The sequence below is a fragment of the Prunus dulcis genome, chromosome 1 (genome assembly GCF_902201215.1).
Source record: "Prunus dulcis chromosome 1, ALMONDv2, whole genome shotgun sequence".
NCBI lineage: Eukaryota > Viridiplantae > Streptophyta > Magnoliopsida > Rosales > Rosaceae > Prunus > Prunus dulcis.
Window position 1 is genome coordinate 11,365,823 of NC_047650.1, and position 20,488 is coordinate 11,386,310.

A 20,488-nucleotide genomic window follows, 5' to 3' on the forward strand; every position below is an offset into this window, starting at 1 on the left:
TCATAATGACCTTCCCATGTTGGTTCGAGGGTACCTTTGGCTGAGTTTTTGGTGGCTAGCAAGGTCTTGCGCATGACCCAATCTCCAAGTTTGAAGGCGCGAGGCTTCACACGAGAGTCATAGTATTTGGCAACACATTGTTTATAAGCGAAGTTGCGCATTTTGGCCTGGTCCCTAAGCTTGTCGATAAGGTTCAGGGCCAACTGCTCATCGTTTGAATCGGCATCATATGCTGACATTCGGTATGAGGGTTGGCCGATCTCTACCGATACAACAGCTTCGATACCGAGAAAATGGAGAATATCAAAAAGTGGTGGGGTAAGACAATAAGACCTCGGGGAGCAGGTCAGGCCAACAGCCTTTGGTTTTGTCAAGCTTTGTCTTCAAAGTCTTTTTTATTATCTTATTCACGACTTCTACCTGGCCGTTGGACTAGGGATGAGCCAGAGAAGCAAAGCAAAAACGGATCTTAGGGTTGGAGCAAAATTGCTTGAATTTGGCACTATCAAATTGTCTACCGTTGTCTGTGACAATCGCCTAGGGTATGCCGAAGTAACTTATGATATTTTGTCAAATGAAGGTTTCAACGCAAGCTGATGTAATGGTGGCTAGGGCTTCAGCTTCGGCCTACTTGGTAAAATAGTCCACATCAACAACATAATACTTGACCTTGCCCTTTCCTTCCAATATAGGTCCGATGAAGTCAAGTCCCCACTAAGCGAATGACCATGGGCTGATCATTGGTGTTAACGATTCGGCATAGAGTTGTGGGATGGTGGCAAACCTTTGGCATTTGTCACATTTCTGAGTGAAGGCTTGGGCGTCAGTGTGGACAATGGACCAAAAATATCCTTGTCGAATAACTTTGTGGGCTAGAGATCGGGCACCATTGGTTGCCGCAAATGCCTTCATGAACCTCCCGAAAGACATAATTGCCTTCTTCTGATTAAATTTATATTTTGTATCTATGTTGGGCCTATTTGCTCTACTTCATGGGATGGGCTGCTTTTTTGGACTTTCTAGCTTTTGTCATGCTTCCCACTCTTAATGAATAGAGCCACTTTGAACCCAACCAAAAAAAGGTTTGAATTTTGGTACGTTGGGGTTTGGTGCCTCAACTCAAACCAAAATTTGCTAAAATTCAAACTCCAAACCCCGAAAATGCCAAAATTCACACATCAAACCCCAATCCTATTAAATTTCTATTTTGCATATTTGTTGGACCCAAACCCCAAAATACACAATCTATACCTAAAACAACAGTACACATACAACAATAAATTATCTGACCTTGTTCAAAATACTCGCAAATAAGGAGCAGGATACAACAACTTCAATACAGTTTTGCATGTATTATCCCAACATCTTTTACTTTAGGCTCAAGTCTGTATTGGTGGGAAGATGTACCAATTTGGCTTGATGCTCTTATTCGAGCTGACAGAGATGCATACCTTGTGATTTCTAATGAAATATTAAAGCCTTTTAACAAAAGAAAAAAAAAACCTACAACTTCAATGGCTGATTTGACATAGTAAAATATACAAAATGAACGCCAAAATAAAATTAAATGTGGCGTTAAATTTCAGCAATACGAGGGTTTTTATAAAAATAACTACTATGTACATTAACAAGTAAAATATACAACACATGGTGGATGACAAAGAACCAAAGCTCTCCCACTTTATATTCCAGAATTCTTCCGTAGTTCGGCAAAATCATGATCCAGCCCGCCTGACAAGCCCAGCACTGCAATCACCTTCAGCAAACAGTCCCATTGAATTCAACCCACAAAATGACCCTTAAACCTAGCTGCTCCTGAACCACAACAAAAAGATAGGGTTAACTATGCTCATCTACATAAATATTAGCATCTCCTACAGACCAATTAGCTTGACTATCATTATACATCAGAGCACACAGAACCATCCATTCAGATTATGCAAGTATTGCTGATATCTACGGTCAAAGCATTATGTTTAAGTATATAATAGTTTATTAATTTAGATTCAAATTAAACTATTTACCAGATTCCGGAAGATTCAGCTTCCAAATCATTATTCACAGGCGATCTTGGTGTCAAAGCTGCTGAGGCAGATTGAAAATGCCTGGAATGCTGATATTGGGTACCGGTAATCCATTGTAAATAAATCTTTCCCCACTTTTCCAAATTGGAGGATGATCTTCTCATGTTCTGGCCCAGCTGGTCCATTTTCTGGAGAAGCCACCAACTGAAAGTTTTTCACTGAAGCAACTGTTACTCGTCCATGGAAGTTCAAACACCAACACTGGAGTTGCTCATGCCACCTGGGAGACTTATTTCTTAACACCAGCACCCCACTTTTCTGGCTGGCCAAAGGCCCTGATATTCTTTCCACATGGTTTGATTTTGATCGGAAAAATGGGAGGGATGGAAGGAATTCTGCATTACTATATGAAAAATCTGCCTGTGTGGGGGCTACTCCTCCAGGTTCAACTGAAGTGGCTGGAATGGCATCCATGGTACACTGCATTCTCCTTGGACCCCTGCTTGTACAAACTCTGTGAGTTATGTAATTTCTTGAGTTTGTTAGAATAAAAATGCACCCTGATCTAAGTGTACTGAACAAATTATGATCACAGCAGAGATTAAGAGAAAAAGGAAAGCATCACCTATGCAGATGAAATTCCTAGATGTACTCTTATAATTTCATTCATAAAGGAAGGTTCAATAACTTGTCACAGAAGGAAAAATTTTACCTGGAACCCAACATATTTAGTTCATACTGGATGTGAGCAACTGGATAGTTTCCAGCAGGGACCCTAGGTGAAACTTGTTTCAAATTTACTGGCCTAGTAGAGCGACTTTTTGTAATCTTGGCTCCGGCATGAGTCGGCTGCCCATCAAAGATTGTGAACTTTGTTCCCAAAAAGTTTGATCTTCACAAAGAGAGGGGAATAGTGTGTTAATATTTAAGCTCATGGTGAAAAAAGAAAAAGTTACAACATATGCATCTTCAGGCACACCTCAATTTCCCAATATAGTTGCTACTCCCCTTTGACATATCATCAGCATGTAGTGAGACAATATAATCAGTGCAGGTGGCGCGTTTATACTTGCGCGCAGCAAGTAGGAACTTTCCCTCATCAGTTAGTGCTGCCATGGACAACAAAAAAGTTAAAAAAGGTTATAGCTCAAAAAGGAAACCAGAAGAGGACACAGGCCCACTATTTACAGAAAGTGACGGCAATTTCTGGAGAGGGAAATGAATACCTAGATAACCTAACTAAACAAAACCAGATCAAAGATGGAAAAGCCATATCTTTGAAAAACAACCTAAAAGAAGAAAAAAAAAAAAGGTTACCTATCATTCACACTATACTACACAATAAGAAACATCCATTTAGGTTAGAAATTGCTCACCATGGGTAAGACCAAGGAAAAGGTAATATGTTTGGCTGGAACGGTTCCGTTTTATAAAGCACTGCAGGAGATCATCCCTTGGACCAGGCTGCAGCCAGCAAAAAACAGATATTGAAAATATGTAAAAAGAAGATTTCAAAGGTAGAAAACAATAAATCAAAATTTTGGCAAACCCAAGAGTTTCCAATCAGAAAATCAAACATAATGAGAGCACAGAACAAGATTGACATGATCTTAGGCTCTTCCTATCACTATACACTGCATGTCATCTAAAAATTTAGCTCATAAACACTCTACATAGGAAATGGATAGGAAATTTCAGCCACTATCATCATTGAGGGAAATTGGTAAGCGATTTCCTCTACAAACATTACAAAGACAGAATTTGGAGCAATTGACATAGAAGGACCAAGAATTATCCTAACTAGTCCACTCCAATCTCACACCAGAAGCATCCCAGAAAAAAAACAAGCAATTTCCACCGAAACCCCCATCATGCTTTGTAAATTGGAAACTGTTAATGCAGCGAGATCAAACACAAATATAAATTCGACCATAAACTCAAATCAATATAAAGCTTCTTTCTTTTTCCTTGAGATAGAAAAAGAGACCTGCTTGACGGAGATGGGGAAGGTCAGCTTCCCAGTGAGCTCAGGAGCCTTGACGATCTCCTTGGTGAGGTGCCTCCAGCTCCGGCAAACACCGGCGCAGGCGACGACGCTCTTCCGCGGCGGCCAAGCGGCCTCGGAGGCCTCGATTCTCACCAGCACCTCCCTCAGCAGCTCCTGAGGCATCTGAGCCCAGCAGCTCTGCTTCAGTGACTCACCCACCGACTCGGCCGAGCCAGCCGAGTCTTGGACCACCCGCTGCGACCGGGAAAACTTCATGTCCTGAAGTATACTCCTTATCGACATTTCTCTACTCAAGCTTATCAAAATCTATGAACTCCGCGATGAAAAAGATGAATTTTGGGTTTTGGGTTTTTGGTTTTGGAAACAGAGGATTGGGATTTTGAAGAAGGATCGAGTGTGGGCGAGGCAAGTGGGAATATTTATTTGTCTTGTTGTCTGTTTGTTTGCATTTTTTTTTCTCCTCCAAGCCTCCTTCCTTATCATCACACTACAAAAAAGCATATGAATTTCTTCTTATTTTATTGTGTTTGAGAAGATAGCCATGGCTAGTGTTATTTATTTATTTATTTTGTTTGGTGGGTGGGAAAAAGGAAAAGTAAATAATAATAAATAAATAAATAAATAAATAAAGCAAAAGAATAGTAACCATTTTTGGCTTTTTAGCAAAATTTTGTTTTCTGTTTTTGTGGCCATTATTAATTGTATATAGTGCTAAGTTAACATGTATGGCATAAAGAAAGAAATTTTGACAAATTTAAAAAAAAAAAAAGAAGAAAGAAATGAGGGGAATTGCGAATTTTCGTTCAAAATTGGTCAGCAGAAAATAAAATCGAACAAAATGAAAACGTGATTTGATTTGAATATATTTAGTTTCCTGAATAGGGTGATTTGGTCAAACATTTACCATTTCTTCAGCATTTTGTTTAAATATATAATATGTTTAATGTTTTCAACTCTGGAAAATGACTTGTTGTTATGGTACACGTGGCGTATTTTGATCATTGAAGTGTAATTAGGAGATTTACTAGCTATGTGATGGAAAATAGGTCATGATGAAATTTGGAAAAGAAAACTCAAAAATAAAAATGCAAAACTCAAAATAAAAATGCATGAATGTTTCTTTAGATTGGAGTTTAGTGGTAGGTAGGTAGGCGCATTTCAATTCAATACAATTTAACCAAACTGATCGACGCAATTTAATCCAATCCTGTCTAAATCCAATTTGGTTACTATTGATTACTTTGGCGATTTAATTCATCTTTAAGTAACCAGTATGTTTTATTACGTGAATAGATTTTAGTCCAAAGTAGCTGATTAAATTTATTTTATATATAAAAGAGCGATAATATTTTATTGATAATATAAACAAAAACCATTATAAAGCAACTAAGGTGCTGAATATAGACAACTTCTTCAGTGACAAAACGCAATAAGTTGAATTGATCTAGATAGAATACGCACAACTCAAAAAATGATTAAATCTCTTAATCAACAACCAGAATAACATGTACTCAAATCAGCAATAAAGATTTGTCCCGCAACGGCAGAAACAGCAAATCTGTATCGAAAGCCAAAAGCCAAAATAAAATAAAATATCCTAAACAAAAAATAAACCACATCAAACTTCTAAAGAGTTCATGGGAATAATTAGACTAAAACAAACTAAGAAACAAAACCACCGCTCCACATCCTCTCGGACAACTCGAAATGCCGCCCTGACGCAACTCGACATCATTCTCACTTCGTAACTTCAAATCTATATCGAAGGCTGACAACTTGAGTCAAATCCTTGCATGCGTTGGTCAAAAAACGACAACGTTTCACTGCCATGGTTCTACATCACCAAAAACAAAAAAACAAAACAAAACAAAGAATCCAAAGGGAAAAGGAAGGGAATGAGAGGAGAAGAAATGTGATGTAGTAGGAAGGGGCACTAGAGATGTAAATGGATCGAATTTTAATCCGAATTCGATGTAACTAATAGGACATGGATTTGGTTGCGTAATCCAATAACCCGATTATATTTCGAATACATTAACTTGTTAAGTTAACGGAACAAATTTAGATCTTGCCTAATCGGATCAGATTGAGTCGAAATATTTTTAAAATTAAGTCGGATCGAATTTCAGGTGTTCCGCTCCATCTCCAACCAGTTTATAGGCCTGGCTGCGAACCCCAAAGGTTTTCTCTCTTAAGTTATAACTAAGCTGATTGCATTCTACTTTAATGTTGATGTAGCTTCTTTCTTTCATTTTTTTCCAAATAAAGTTGATATCTTCTGGCAAAAGGAAAATGTTGATATGTTTTTGTAAGCAAGGCAAACCCTAACCCATTTTTCAACTAATAATTTGGTCCTCATTAAATACGCTTGAGCTGCTGCCTGCCAAACAAGGCAATGCAAAATAGTTGATTATGGACGAAATCCAATTCAATTTCAATTATCTGAAAGTGGACCCCACAGGCTGAGGAAGAGGCACACATACATGTACAAATAAATTAATCACAGTCTCAATCGATGGGCGGAGCTGCGGATGGCACAAATTTGCCGGCTAAAACAAGTTGGTAGAATATTTATAAATTTAAAAAATTGCCATGTAATAAAGCAAAAATTAGCTTTTCTGGTATCTATATATTATACAAATAAAATAAACACATTAATTTTTGTTTTATCGCAAAAGTGGCATAACCTTTGTTTTTATTTTTCAAATGGGTCCAAAAAGAAGAAGACGCAACATATTCTAATTCCATCTGATTTTGCTAAGTATACCCCCCACCCAACCCGGAGTGAAAATTGTGACGGGAATCTCTAATCTGATTGTTGTTGTGGGCCACTCCAATAATCATATTCCATCTGTTTGTGTTTTCTGTGTTTAGCTGGACCTCTCCCTTCTCTTCTCTCACACAACACTTATACGGCAAGCAAGTTTATAAAGATGAGAGGAAAGCACCAAAAAAAGAAACCAAAAGCAAACAAATTAGAACAGAGCATGTGTAAATGAGGACATGATATATCTTCTTGTAATGAGAGGAACGCTTTGTTTGTCGGTACTTAAATCGATGTCTCTTTGTCTAATCAAAACCTACCGGGTAAAATATGCTTTCAGATATGATATGATATGAGATCCTTTTGAGGCCAAACCTGATCAGGAGCAAAATTGACCTAGCTCACTCAGAGGATTAGGATATTATGAAAAATATTTACCTCATTTTTCCTGTAAATAGGAATTCCTACATTTCTGCCAATGACATCCGTGTATAAGTTTTTCTTTTTATGTTTTTGATGAATTATTTTTAAACATATGCTAAACCGTGATTTGAATGAATGAAGCAAGTGATATTCAGCTATTATTATAATAAAGATTAATATTTGACTCTTGTTTGAGAATATTATATTCTCCATATTGAGAGAGAGAGAGAGAGAGAGAGAGAGAGAGAGAGAGAGAGAGAGAGAGAGATGATATTTTATGTTTTCTCGACAGGATAGGCATGGGAAAACCCAAAGAAAAATGATTATTACAACAGCGACCAAACATGAATTTAAGATGTTGATACATACCCCGAAACCCAACCAACTTTTGCATTGATTTGTCTCGCGAAAAAGTGAAAGTCCACATACCAATTGGCATGGGTAGGGACTAGGAAAGTGACGATCCCAATTTTTCTAAAATGGGGGACCATTGGAGAAAGAGGATGGAAGGATGGATGGATGGATGCCAGCCTTATCAATCACATGACAAATATGATATTCGCAAGCATCTTACACCAGCCTTAAATCATCTTTCACTTCCTTTGATTCACTTGGTAAAGAATTTTTTTAATTTAAAAAAAAAAAACATCAAATCTATACCTATAAAGATGATGGTTATAAAGTCATATCTATAAAGATTCTGTATTCAAGGAAGACCCTGTATTTCTCGTTTCCATAACAAATGAAAGCCTCTAATTAAAGAGACCCAAGACATCAATAACATCTCTGGGTATGAGTTGTGGTACGGTCAGTCGCCAACAACAACAACAACGTAATTTAGCTTTACTTTAACTCACCTGACTGACAGAATAATATCCAAGAATCACAAAGTTTTTTTTCCAGAGACGGCCACCTCTTTTTTACCACATCCAGTCTGAAACTTATGACTGAATTATTACCAAAGAATGCTGATATTTTAATCACAAACAAACAAACTCCTCGTTGAAAATATAAGACCAATGTATTTAAAAATATCCTAGCACAACAACTGGAAGCTGTCCAAGTCTATTGCTGTCATACATTAGTCTTGTGCCACTTTTCATTGCATAAATGTTAATGGCAACTTACCAGGTCCCACCAACTGAGAACTCCCACTTAATTTCACATTGAAATGGAGCAACATGTTCCCATCTCCACCAAACCTTCGATAGATACAAGAGAAGAGGATGTATTTTCTTGTCTATCCTTTAGGAGTTGCCAATGACCAATGACAACAAATAATATACATAAATTGCATCACATAATTCAGCATGTTGTTGCACTCTCAAGAGATTAAACTTTTCTCTTTTTCTCCATGAAACAAATTGAAGATCATTCAGAAAATTATAGCAAAAGGAAGACGATATTAACCAAACTAACGGAACAATAAAAATATAAACCGATTAAAAGACTAGAAGTAGTTGTATTTACAAATTCGAGAGTAGCATATCTTCTGACAGAAACTTAAAATTGAAATGCACAGCAATTGATATCTAAATATAGGTCAGTCATTGACTAGAATGTAGAGGCCTAGAATGAACATTTTAAAGATAAGCTTAGTTAATATCAAAAAAAGAATCCTAAGTCCTAACCTCAAGCATTAGGTTAAAATTAAACCTTCACCGAGCCAAAAATTCCTACCAGGATTCCTATATAACGTGAACACTACCATTTTGCTGTTGCATGGTCCCCAGTGATTGTCCTACAAAACCAATGAAATTATCCAGGTGAAGGATTTATTCACCAAGTTACAGCCCAAATCAAACAAGATCAAATCTAATGCACACATCTTATGGAACACTGAAAAAAACAATCTTACAAAGAATTAAAGAATACCTGAGCTACCCGCAAAAGAATAAGGTTTTGAAAGAATTTTGCTTCTTGTTAAACCAACACCAGCAACCTGAGGAATTGGAACATTATCAACAGGAAACTGATTTGAGAAGTCGCCATCAGGCAGGGAACCTACTGAGTTCCCCAAGCAAACTTCTGAATTTTGGGCAAGAATTTGATCAGGTTTCCTCATGGAAGGTAAAGACTGTGAGTCTCTCTGTTTTGCAATAAGTATCTGGAATTAGTTGTTAATCACGACAAAGTTTGACGAGAAAAGGAGACAGAGGATGGGGAGGGGGATCATTTATGCATATCGTGACGCAATGCAAACGTTGTCCTATAATTGCTTAACATTTAGGCTTCAACGCTCAACACCTTAATATTAATGCACTCACCATGTCACTACACAGCTCCTTAGTTGATGCCACTGCCTCATGGTAAAGATGGCAAAGTGCTGATCGAAGACGATTGCTTTTTTGAGAGTAATATACTTTAGTAGCAAGGGGAAGAGGGCAATCTGATTGATACAAAACTCATTGTCAAATACTGTAAAACTAGAACACACAGTAGATAATCGAAAAAGAAGAATCATCAGGATAAACTTTCCTAAGCAGTTGATTTACATATTTGATAATTCATCTTTAAGAAGCAAGATCATTGTTAATCTTTGTGTGCTGAAGTATAAAAATTGAGTAAACTGACACAACTATTAGTATACCTTTAATTGGCATGCAGCATTCAAGGGCTTGCCCAGACTTCTTATATTTAAGGGCAGAGTCATTAGGTATTTCACTTACAGAAATGACTCCTTTTGAAGAATCCCTATCTGCACACATGCATGAAATACATACCTATACATGAGTAAATCATAAATTTAAAACTTCTCACACTTTGAAACATTGTGGTAAAGGACTCATTCCCAAGTAATGAGGCTAGCTATACATGCAAAGTTAAAATTTCCTTCAACAATCTTTGCAAATCCCTTGTAATTTCACCTTCGGGGGGATTTAAATAGATAAAGTGATTGGATATTCGAGAACGACCAAGCTACAGGACAGTGTATAAGAAGACGAATGCATATTAAAGATTTAGCCTCACAGGGGCATGCATCCTGAGTGCTTGTAAGTTTTGATACAGCAGATACTATTCCTATATCATCTGATAGTGGCAGCTGCTCACCTGCTACCCTACAAGAGGGGAAAAATAGATTTGCGTCACATAAAGGAAATGAAAGACAAATATCAACAGTATTTAAAGGGTGCTTTCTTTAAATTAAAACAAAATAACAAATGAACATTCCAACAAACCATTGCATTTGACTTATATAAAGGGTGCAAGAATATATCCCACTTTTGACACATTGCAATTTAAGGCATAAATAAAAGTAGCAACTACACCCTTTTCTCTAAAAGAAACCAAAGGAAGCATAGGTTCAGGGACAAATGAAAGAAGAATTCACCTAGATCGCATGCCTAAGCGCTTATTTTCTGGACATTCTACACCACTATAGGGCATATAAAGCCACTGAGAGTCCATTTCTCTAAAATTGCTCCAGAACACAGTGCATAAATACTTAACTTCCTTTCAAAAAAATAAACTGAAAATTAACAGTGCAGCATTACACAAGATCAGAGGAACTAGGAGGGAAAATGATATAGTACAGCCCGTAGGTATTAGATTAAGCACTCAAACAATAGAACATAGAAGAATATAAGAGATCGAGGAGATGAAAACATAGATTGAAAAGACAAAAGAAAGGGCAGAACAGTAGAACAAGAAGAATATCGGAGGTCAAGGAGACGAAAATATAAATCAAAGGGACGAAAGAAAGGACCGAAATCAGAGAACCGAGAAGGACGGACAGAAATCACATAGTTTTAAGAGAAGGTTTACTCAATATCCAAACCTGAATTTTAAACTACATCGGGTTATTTATAGCAAACTAAAACCTAGACATAATAGAATAAAAATCCCTTGCTTAAACAGAAATCCTAACCCAAATAAAATAGGAACTTAAAACTAGAAATCCTACTAGAATTTGGAAAACTAGAGAATCTAGGAAACTAATAAATTTAGGTCCTACGCGTCCTGCATCAGAAAGAGTGAGGGTACTAGTGTGCAATATATATTCAAAGTTCAAATATACAGTTTTAATGTACTTAAGATATGCACACAATCATAATGCAAAATAATTATCCTTCATAATAATAAAAATCATACATTTTAGACCGTTTTGTTGGAGGAAGCATCACACATGTTGAGCCATTGGTATTTCCAGGACTAACTCCTGAACCATCCATCATATATGTCGCATCTACATAGGCTGAATTCCCTAGATGACATGGTAAAAAAATGGAGAAAGCTGAATACAGATTGAACAGTAAAATAATTTGTTCGATTGCTATACATTTTTTTTTTCTTTCAAAATACATATTGAAAAGAAATCATCTTACATATTTGAATATTATCTCCCAATCATGTTGTGCAGAAAAGAAACCAACTTTAAAAGGCTATTGTGACATTGCTAGATGATATCAAGAATAGATCTAAACTCCAGGGAGAATCTTAAGAATACGTACAATCTGCAACGTAATACTTCACGTAACAGGGCTAGTCACTTTATACAGCTCATATAACCATTAATAAATTCTGATTACGTGTCATTAGTGTTGTCAAATCAACCACTACAAGTATGCGCTAGCTACATGGTTTCTCGAATTAAAAAGATAGTTCCTCTGCTTTACTAGCTCATTTAACAGGAAAAGAGATAATGACAACCCAGAAGATACAAGCTGGCACTGCCCAAAAAGTTGTACAAGCCTATGTGAAAACTAAAAAGCTAAGGGTTCGTCCAATAACATTTTAGTTTGTATTTTGTTCCTTTTTCTTAAATAAAGAGAGCGAAAATATATGGAAGAAGTCAAGGAGAAAGATGAGAAAAAATGGGGGGAAAACAAACAATTTTTAATTTGTGTTTCAAAAACCATTCTTTATATCCTCGCCTTTATCCCTCAAATCTACTCTCTCTCTTCTCGATTTCTCTTTTTTCCGTTTATATATCTTTAATTATAAATAAAATGCCAAAAACAACAACATCACCAAATAGGCCCTAAGTTACAGCTTTGAATAATTTGTCCAGGAATGTGATTTATATGACAAATTGGACTAGCCTAGTAGTATATGGCATCCGGTGGGGCCAGAAAAAAAAATTTAACAAAGCAAAACAGAAATTTAATATGAGGAAGCCAATAGATCAAACTGAAGCACAAGATCAAAGGCAAGAAAGAGTTACTTTTTGTCTCCATAAAACAGCAAGAATTCATTCCGATTTGCCCATCCAACTGGGGTTGTGATACAGCAATATCATCTGCTTCTACAGACTCAGATCTTTCTAGCTCCCCAACTGATGTGGACTGGTCTAGAAAAGGTTAAGAACCATCAGATTGTCACACCATTAAATAACATTAGCCTTCGAACCAGAACAAAATACCTCTGAGAAGATACTTGCAAAACACCCAGAAATTGGTTTTAAAATAATGACTACCATGAACTCTTTCAAAAAACTAGGAAACTTTACTCCACTTTGGTTCAAATAGAAAAGCAAAAGGAGAAAGGGGGTGACATATCAATGGGAAATGTCAGAAAGAACAAGGAAAACACTAAATTTCACTGAAGTCATTATAAAAAGGATACTAGCATAAGCAGTTAACAACTTTTTCTTCTCCTTCCTTGGAGGTTTCCTTTGTCCCATACTTCCATCAGGCTCCAAAGTAGTTTCTTGCATAGCATTTAATGACCTACAAAGTTCTGAAAATTTCGAGCCATCTCAGCATAGGGTTAGAACCAGCACACTTAAGAGCTAGGAAGCAACCAATTAGCAAGCATTACATGCAGGCCAATAAACATTGATAAGGTCATTTTTTATCCTAAATTTGAATTTGAATTCAGCTAGGATGAAAAAAAATCCTTGTTTATAAATCCTTATCAGCATGATATTTTTAAATCTTTATCATATAAAAAATATCTGTGTTTCTCTAAAAATAAATTAAGGATGAATCACGTATCAAATAATTATTGATACCATTTGGAATTTACAAAGAAATTTTCATAAAGCAATGGACCAACCAAAAATCCACACAAGAAAGAAAAGAAACATATGTGTCTATATAAATAAATAAAGGCTTTAAGTAAAACAAATAAGTTTTTTTAAAATAAACATATATAAAAAAACCTTCAAACCTGCATGTGCCACATATTGACTGGCCTTGACTGGTCTTTTACAAGCATTGCAACATACCTTCACAGTGATAGTTAATAATCGGATTAGATAGAGGTTATGTAGATATATTATCACACAAACACATCAGAACTAAACAATTACATAAATGAGTTGGGTAATCTTTGGTACCATTTTTATTTTAACTCAAAAATAGATCAGCTATAAAATAAAGAAAACATATTCTTCATTTTGGATTAGCACTCCATTAATATCATATTAGGCAGTGGTAGTAGTAGTGGTAGTAGGCTGAAGGACCACATTGTTAAAGGAATTCACAGGGTTTAGGGTAACTTATATTCTTCAAGTGGTTAAGGTATCCTTTAATTTCCGTTAAGAGGTAGTTATGAGAGTTAATTGTATAAGAAGCACACAGGTAGTAAATACGAAGCTATTGATATTTAATTTAGGACGAGAGAAAGAAAGAAAAAGCCAGCTTCAACAGTGTTATATCCACATGACCAGTATACAAATTTTTCTGGGCCAAAGCGGCAACACCCAACATACATGGCCAAATATATACTTCCAAATACATATTTGTACATTGTTTACGACCAAATCTTTACTTTATAGACCTCCATACCATATAGCATGACAAAACAATGTGATCTAAACCTTACCAAATGCAAAGGATCATCCATCGGCTTCAAACCAAACACATGCATATCTGCAGACCCAAATGGAAATCATCAACGAGTTTATGAAACTACAAACTTAGAAAAGCCAAAAGGCTTGTACAAAATTATAAAATGTTACGCAACAGAATTGAACACCAAGAATTGTGATACCATATGCATCCGCAAAACTAAAATTATATAAACAGAATGACTAATAAAGGTGCACATTTTGTGAGCCAAATTTGATCTAATTGTGAATATACTGTATAATAATGTTGATTAAAAGATGTGCCTAGTCTCTAGACTCTCTACCACCACCACCACCCCGTTATCATTAAACGTCACTGTGGCACTGTAGCATTTTCCATGTTAGAAAACTCAAGATTAATTCAAGCACGCCTGCTACATCAAACATGGAACAAATGCACTTTTTTATTAAGGGGTATCTGAAATGCGCAAAGAAATCACCTTCTTCGTCAAGCAAATTTGCTTCATTCGCGTCACTTAACTCTCTGCAAATCATTTGAGCATCAAACTTCTGATGGCCAACTTCCTCTGTACGGGGGAATGAGGTCAATAAGAAACCAAAATAACCAATGCAATGCTGCTTAGGAGTAAAAGTAATGAGTTCTACAAATCATAGGTAGATCATCCATAAGTATAAAGGCAGAGCAAAAAACTACATGCAATCCCAAAGTCTCCTTGTACCTGCTATGCTTTGTGTGACACTCCCCGATGCAAGAAGCCTTGCCATCACCGCCATCCTCCCACTTCCAAGTGAGCATACCATTGAGACTTGTATATATCTGTAGGTTACAATCAGCAATAGTAAATGACTGCTGTAAATGACCAAGACCTTACAGAACATTTGTTCACCCTTGCATTACCATATAACCGGAAAGGAAAAATAAACAATAAAGGCAGGGTAAGGCAAATTCAGCAGCTGCTGCTCAAGTTTTATATGGCAAACATACTTAAAAAATGCGGGGGCAATTTCACCATTATAAGCATGAAAGAATCCATTATTGTGTGCAATTCAAACACATACTTATCTGCTACTCTAAACCCAAATTTTTTTAAAAATTATAAGTTTTTTAAATATAAAAAAACTAAAAAATCGAACTCATCATTATGTGTAACACGCAATATACACGCCCATAAAAGTGTAATACAATCCAAAACCCTATCAAAAGGTTCAAGCTAAAGTGCAAAACGCAGCCATGCTTAATGTCAACCACTTCAAAAAATCAAAACCAAAATCAAGCGGACGAACCTCACCTTGAGTCCGTGCACAAGAAATCCTTCAAACAAAACCGATAAAATCCTTCGCAATTACCGAAACGCAATATACACGCCCATAAAAGTGTAATACAATCCAAAACCCTATCAAAAGGTTCAAGCTAAAGTGCAAAACGCAGCCATGCTTAATGTCAACCACTTCAAAAAATCAAAACCAAAATCAAGCGGACGAACCTCACCTTGAGTCCGTGCACAAGAAATCCTTCAAACAAAACCGATAAAATCCTTCGTAATTACCCAAACCGAGACGAAATCGGGAAATCCGAATCAGTGACGAGTGCGAACTCAGGGAGCTCGGAGCAATGCTCGCGGAGTACGAAGGCGAAGAGAATGTCTGAATGTACGTGACAATGGCGGAAGCGAAAACCCTAGAATGGAGACGAAGAGAGAATTTTACTTTTTTTGTTTTCCTTTTTGGTGTGGCGTTGAAACTCGAAAACGGTATTGAGTGTGGGTGCTGCTGCTCTCTTTCTATATTTGTGCAATCCTTTTCTCCTCCGAGAGGAGAAGAAAAGAAGAGAAGAGGTGGCAAAAGCTACAAGTTGTAAGAGAGAGAGCGAGGAGAGAGAAGGGCCTTTTTTTCTGAATTGGTTTTGGCCGCGCGTATGAAATATATGTGTGTTTGTAAGTGAACGGCCAGCACGTGCTCCACAGTTGCCACTGGATTTCAAAAAATTTCACCCTGGTAATGGGTTAAAGTAATTTTCTTTTTACTGTCAAGCATCTTACACATTTTCCATCCAAATGTTGTTATATACACCCAAGTTCCAACAAACATATCACTACACTCAACATTCCACCAAAATAAATGTGGATTAGGCCAGTTTACTATAATAGTGAGTCTGTTGCCTTGCATTCAAGTTTAAATCTCCCTCCCTATAAATTAGAATAATTTAGAATCTAACTATAGATTGCATCAACAACAAAAAAACCAATAAACACACAAAGAATGTCCAACTTTACATAGAGGCTTGAGAGCCGTTGGTAGAAACTTGCTATAATTGTGGAGATGTGTGTAGAAAGTTACAAATTACAGTGAGAGTGCCATTATATATGAAAAAACTAATGGGCCTCCTTTCATGGGCTTCTTGAAGTGGGCTAATGTCATGTCCAAATTATTGTATAAATTGTGTTAAATGTTTGCCTTTACATGCAGTGGTGATATATTATATTCATAATTCATGGTCGTTAGTCATAAGGACCAATACAACTATATAGGGTTAATACAATTATAGAATCACATTAACCACAAGGGGTTAATCCAAATATGAAGGAGTCCACCAGCAACATCAAGCGCACAAGATGTACCTCCACTCATAACCCTAAGAAATTCCTAGGGGGAGGGGGGAAAGTCGCAGACCTAGAAAAACCAAACATATACCTCATACCACCAAATTATAACTACAAACATGACCTTCTAACTCTCACAAGTATAAAATACAAGTAGAGACTAGAAACATGCAACAAACTCAAAAGGACTTGATGCACTTATTACAACTCACAAAACAAGTAAAAATAACCCAATCTGCCACCACGTCATCACCAAGACAGCCAAACAGCCACCAAACTCAGCCAAAACAAAAGCGTTGGAGGGGAAGTGGAGAGGGGAGAGGAAGGTCTAGTCAGGTAATGAGGAAGAGGAAGGAGGGGGAGGAGAGGGATGTAGGCCACTGACCCCAAAGAGGATGACAACTAAAACTTTTCTTTTAATTACTTACTTCGCTTTCTTATCCAACAGTGTCACCAAAGAAACTTGAACTTAAAGTTTACCAACAAAATAGAGACTGAATTCCACTAGACCAAAATTACCTTCCTAAATATAAATTTAATTTACCAAAAAACATGAATTGAAATGTTCAAAAAAGAGTCCAGTATTTTTTACTTTTCTCTTTTCCCCTTGTTGCACATCCCTTGGTTGCACTATCGGGCGGCCCACTTGGAAGTGTGATCAGTGGTTACATTTTGGTGCCATTAACTAGCCCAGCCCAACTCTTCCAACAAACCCATCTCAACCTTGTAGGTTGGCTACGTCCCTGCTTGGTGGAGTTATGTAGTTGAACTTTGGGCTTGCCGAGATCCATGCTATAGGAGGAAAAGAATTCGAACTCGGATGTAAGAAAACGGGCATGTTGTCCCCATCAATTAGTATAACTTATATTCAATATGCTATAAACTACAATAAAACTATACCCAATATATGATTTATTATACTTTGAAATTTTGATTTTAGACATGTATGTGATGCAGGAGGTGGGCTTAAGTGGAGTGGAGATAAACTTATAATCTCACGCCGACAACAACAAAAAATGGTTCTAATTGGGAGTGCTTAAAGAGACATGATGAACAACACTGATCAGAAGGCCATATATTAATTCATGCGAGAAGCTTTAGAAGCTTGATTGGCAAACAGAATCAGTGAGGTGGGTTTTGCTTATAGGGTCCCTGATTTACCTAGGAACCAGGAAGGAAGGCAACTCGTGCAAACAATGGGGCCATGATAAATAAATGGGAATAACACTTTTACTTTGAAAATTTTCAGTGTGATTGTCATCCCTTACGTTATATTGTTAATTTACGTGTTATAGCAGTCCTGATCTCTTGGACCCTTGTAGTCCAAGAGATTTATGGTCACTCACCGTTAGATGTAAATTCAACGGTTGACTTGAATCGGGTAATAATCATTTATTTCATATTGCATTTATATATATCATTTTGAACCATTGGATTAATATCCAACGGTGGGTGACCACAATCTCTTGGACTCATGTGGTCCAAGAGATCGGGACTGCGTGTTATAGTATGGGTAAATAATATAATTTATATTTTATAGATTTAGGGTATAAAAAAAATGAATATATATATTATAAAATTAGTGAATTAGTAAATTAGTAACACTATCACTACGTGGCAATATGACAATTACATTGAATTTCACTCTTATTAGATATTTTGATTAATAATACCATGCAACAGTGTGACTTCAAGAATTGTTCATACTTTATCATGAGTATTTTTTAGTATCTCCTTCACATGACTATATATTGTTACCAGTTCACTCATGTTATAACACGTGTATTTATTGATTAATACTATATCTTATATTCTAATATATTAACCATGTTATCTACCCATAGTCTAAAATATCGATAATATCGACGAAACATCGAGGATATTATCGTTTTTTCGGGTTAGGGATATTTTGAAACGTATCCATACATATATCGTATAAATATCAATAATATCAAAAAATATCGATGTCGATAATTACGGTGTAATGTATAAAGTGTAAAATATTGTAGTAAATCATTATAAATAAATAATTACGGTGTGTTTAAATCAGTTAAACCCATTATACAATGCATTTTCTTCCAAATTTTTTTATGATAAAGTAATAGATAATTGACTAAATAAAATCCTCCAAAATTTATGTGGTTTTAATTCAATATTTATCGACAATATCCTGATATTTTCATCTAAATTTTTATATTATTATACTATCAATATTTTCAAAACCATCAATATTTTATACCTTGCATCCACCCATATTATAAAGTAGATAAACTCGCTAGTAACACCGACATCCAGTAACTATAATTCTTCATCGACTAGTAGTTCATCAACTCATCAAATTACGTGTGTAGCCACGTGGCAATAGATTGGTGATGATGTGGACCATGCGGTTGGCACTCAAAGCCACTGTATCTATTGATCTTTAAAGATGTCGGCATGAAGCTGAGCAGTCATCATAGCTTTGCAGTCAGAATGGGCATCATCACGCTGCAGCATCACGACGAACGGTCCTCATTTCAACTACAGCAAACCCCATCATCCGTACCCTTCAAATATAAAAACAGGTCAGAAATATATATTTGAATTTTACAAAAAAATTAAATTTAAAAAAAAAAATCAGAAATATTTGAGGGTTGGTGTGGGGATTATGATTTATGGTGATGGTGGCCGTACGAACCATCCACCAAGCCTTGTGAACGTGGGGAACCACTTTGCCTTTGGTTGCTGCCTTATGCGGGGAGCAAGGTTGGCCCATCCATACGCTGAGATTCTAAAATGGTACTATTCAAAATTATTTTTCCATATATAGGCCTTGCTAAATAGGCGAAGAAAAAAAAGGGTAATAGTATCTTAATTGGTAGGTATTCAAGAATTAGTATTAAGAAAACCTACATACAATTCATCTTTACATCCCACAAATTCAGGAGATTTGATTAGCGATGCAATTCGTAGGATTTTGAGCTTCTGTATTTAGCATTTACGCATTTAAAACAATTTTAATCATTTAATTAATCTAATAAAATTGATTCGTTCACGTCATAATAATTGTATTAAACTAAACAATCACCCATTGCACCTTATCGTTTTCACTTATCCATCTAAACTGTCCCCTCCTTTCTCTCATGCATGTTGGTCCTCCATTGTTAACAGGAGTATGTTCATTAAATCGAATTTTTGTATATAAAAAGAAGATTTAGAAGAAATATGATAAACATGAAGGACCAAGAATCAACCCAAACCCACAGTGGATGAAGAAATTGTCCACAAAATTCAACGCATTTTCTAATTTCATTGGCAGTGAAGAAATAATTAAGGAGTTAGCCCAGAAACCCAAGTTGTTCAATTGTCCCAAAAATTCAATTAATTTTCTAATTTAAGTGGGCTGTGAAGAAAGAATTAAGGAATTACCAATTAAGCCAATTCAATTTTTCTCTTTTTTTTTCTTAGGAAATTTTGGTATGTTATTCCTTTTGGTCTGCCAATTCATATTGGAGTTTTAGATTTGTGAAAGTTTTGCAACTTGAAGTTAGAGACGTGCCTCTCTATACTTCATTGAGGGTATTGTTAGATTTGTGGGGAAAGACACAAATCTGGTATTAGACTAAAAAAAATACGGTGCACCCCTTGGTGACATGGATTGATCAAATTCATTAGATTAATTAAATGGTTAAGATCTTTTTACATACGTGTATATATGCTAAATGCAGAGACTCGGAATCCCAATTTGTAATATAGTTAAAGTAATTTTATCTACTTAAGCCAGAACAATTCAATATTTGGAGAAGCCATAAGCATAAATTATTGTTTCTTATTATCTCCATCCATGATATACTATACATATAGTTCAAGAGGTTGTGGTCACCTACCGTTGGATATTAATCCAATGGTTTAAATTTTTTTTTAAAAAAATGAGTA

General features: G+C 36.1%; 2 protein-coding genes across 11 annotated transcripts; both read right to left on the reverse strand.

Annotated features, from left to right (window-relative positions):
• Window positions 1–1,492: 1,492 nt before the first annotated feature.
• Window positions 1,493–4,571, reverse strand: LOC117614055 (tubby-like F-box protein 3). 2 transcript variants are annotated; one of them, XM_034342732.1, is made up of 6 exons: window positions 4,012–4,571; window positions 3,401–3,488; window positions 3,004–3,133; window positions 2,737–2,916; window positions 2,025–2,523; window positions 1,493–1,815 (listed from the first exon to the last, which is right to left on the reverse strand). In XM_034342732.1, the coding sequence occupies exons 1-5, from the start codon at window positions 4,312–4,314 to the stop codon at window positions 2,055–2,057; spliced, it is 1,170 nt and encodes a 389-aa protein (XP_034198623.1). In that variant the 5' UTR covers window positions 4,315–4,571; the 3' UTR covers window positions 1,493–1,815; window positions 2,025–2,054. The 2 variants fall into 2 exon arrangements, with proteins under 2 accessions (XP_034198623.1, XP_034198622.1); XM_034342731.1 differs by having other exon boundaries at window positions 2,025–2,538; window positions 4,012–4,558.
• A 4,053-nt stretch (window positions 4,572–8,624) lies between these two features.
• Window positions 8,625–15,850, reverse strand: LOC117613982. 9 transcript variants are annotated; one of them, XM_034342644.1, is made up of 14 exons: window positions 15,463–15,850; window positions 15,263–15,384; window positions 14,693–14,790; window positions 14,453–14,539; window positions 13,988–14,034; window positions 13,331–13,388; window positions 12,785–12,898; window positions 12,384–12,509; window positions 11,312–11,423; window positions 10,271–10,278; window positions 9,810–9,917; window positions 9,487–9,608; window positions 9,095–9,326; window positions 8,625–8,960 (listed from the first exon to the last, which is right to left on the reverse strand). In XM_034342644.1, exons 3-14 carry the CDS (start codon window positions 14,772–14,774, stop codon window positions 8,908–8,910), a joined length of 1,149 nt encoding a protein of 382 aa, XP_034198535.1. In that variant the 5' UTR covers window positions 14,775–14,790; window positions 15,263–15,384; window positions 15,463–15,850; the 3' UTR covers window positions 8,625–8,907. The 9 variants fall into 9 exon arrangements, with proteins under 9 accessions (XP_034198535.1, XP_034198534.1, XP_034198528.1 ...); XM_034342643.1 differs by having other exon boundaries at window positions 9,095–9,308; window positions 10,190–10,278; XM_034342637.1 differs by having other exon boundaries at window positions 10,190–10,278.
• Window positions 15,851–20,488: the final 4,638 nt, after the last annotated feature.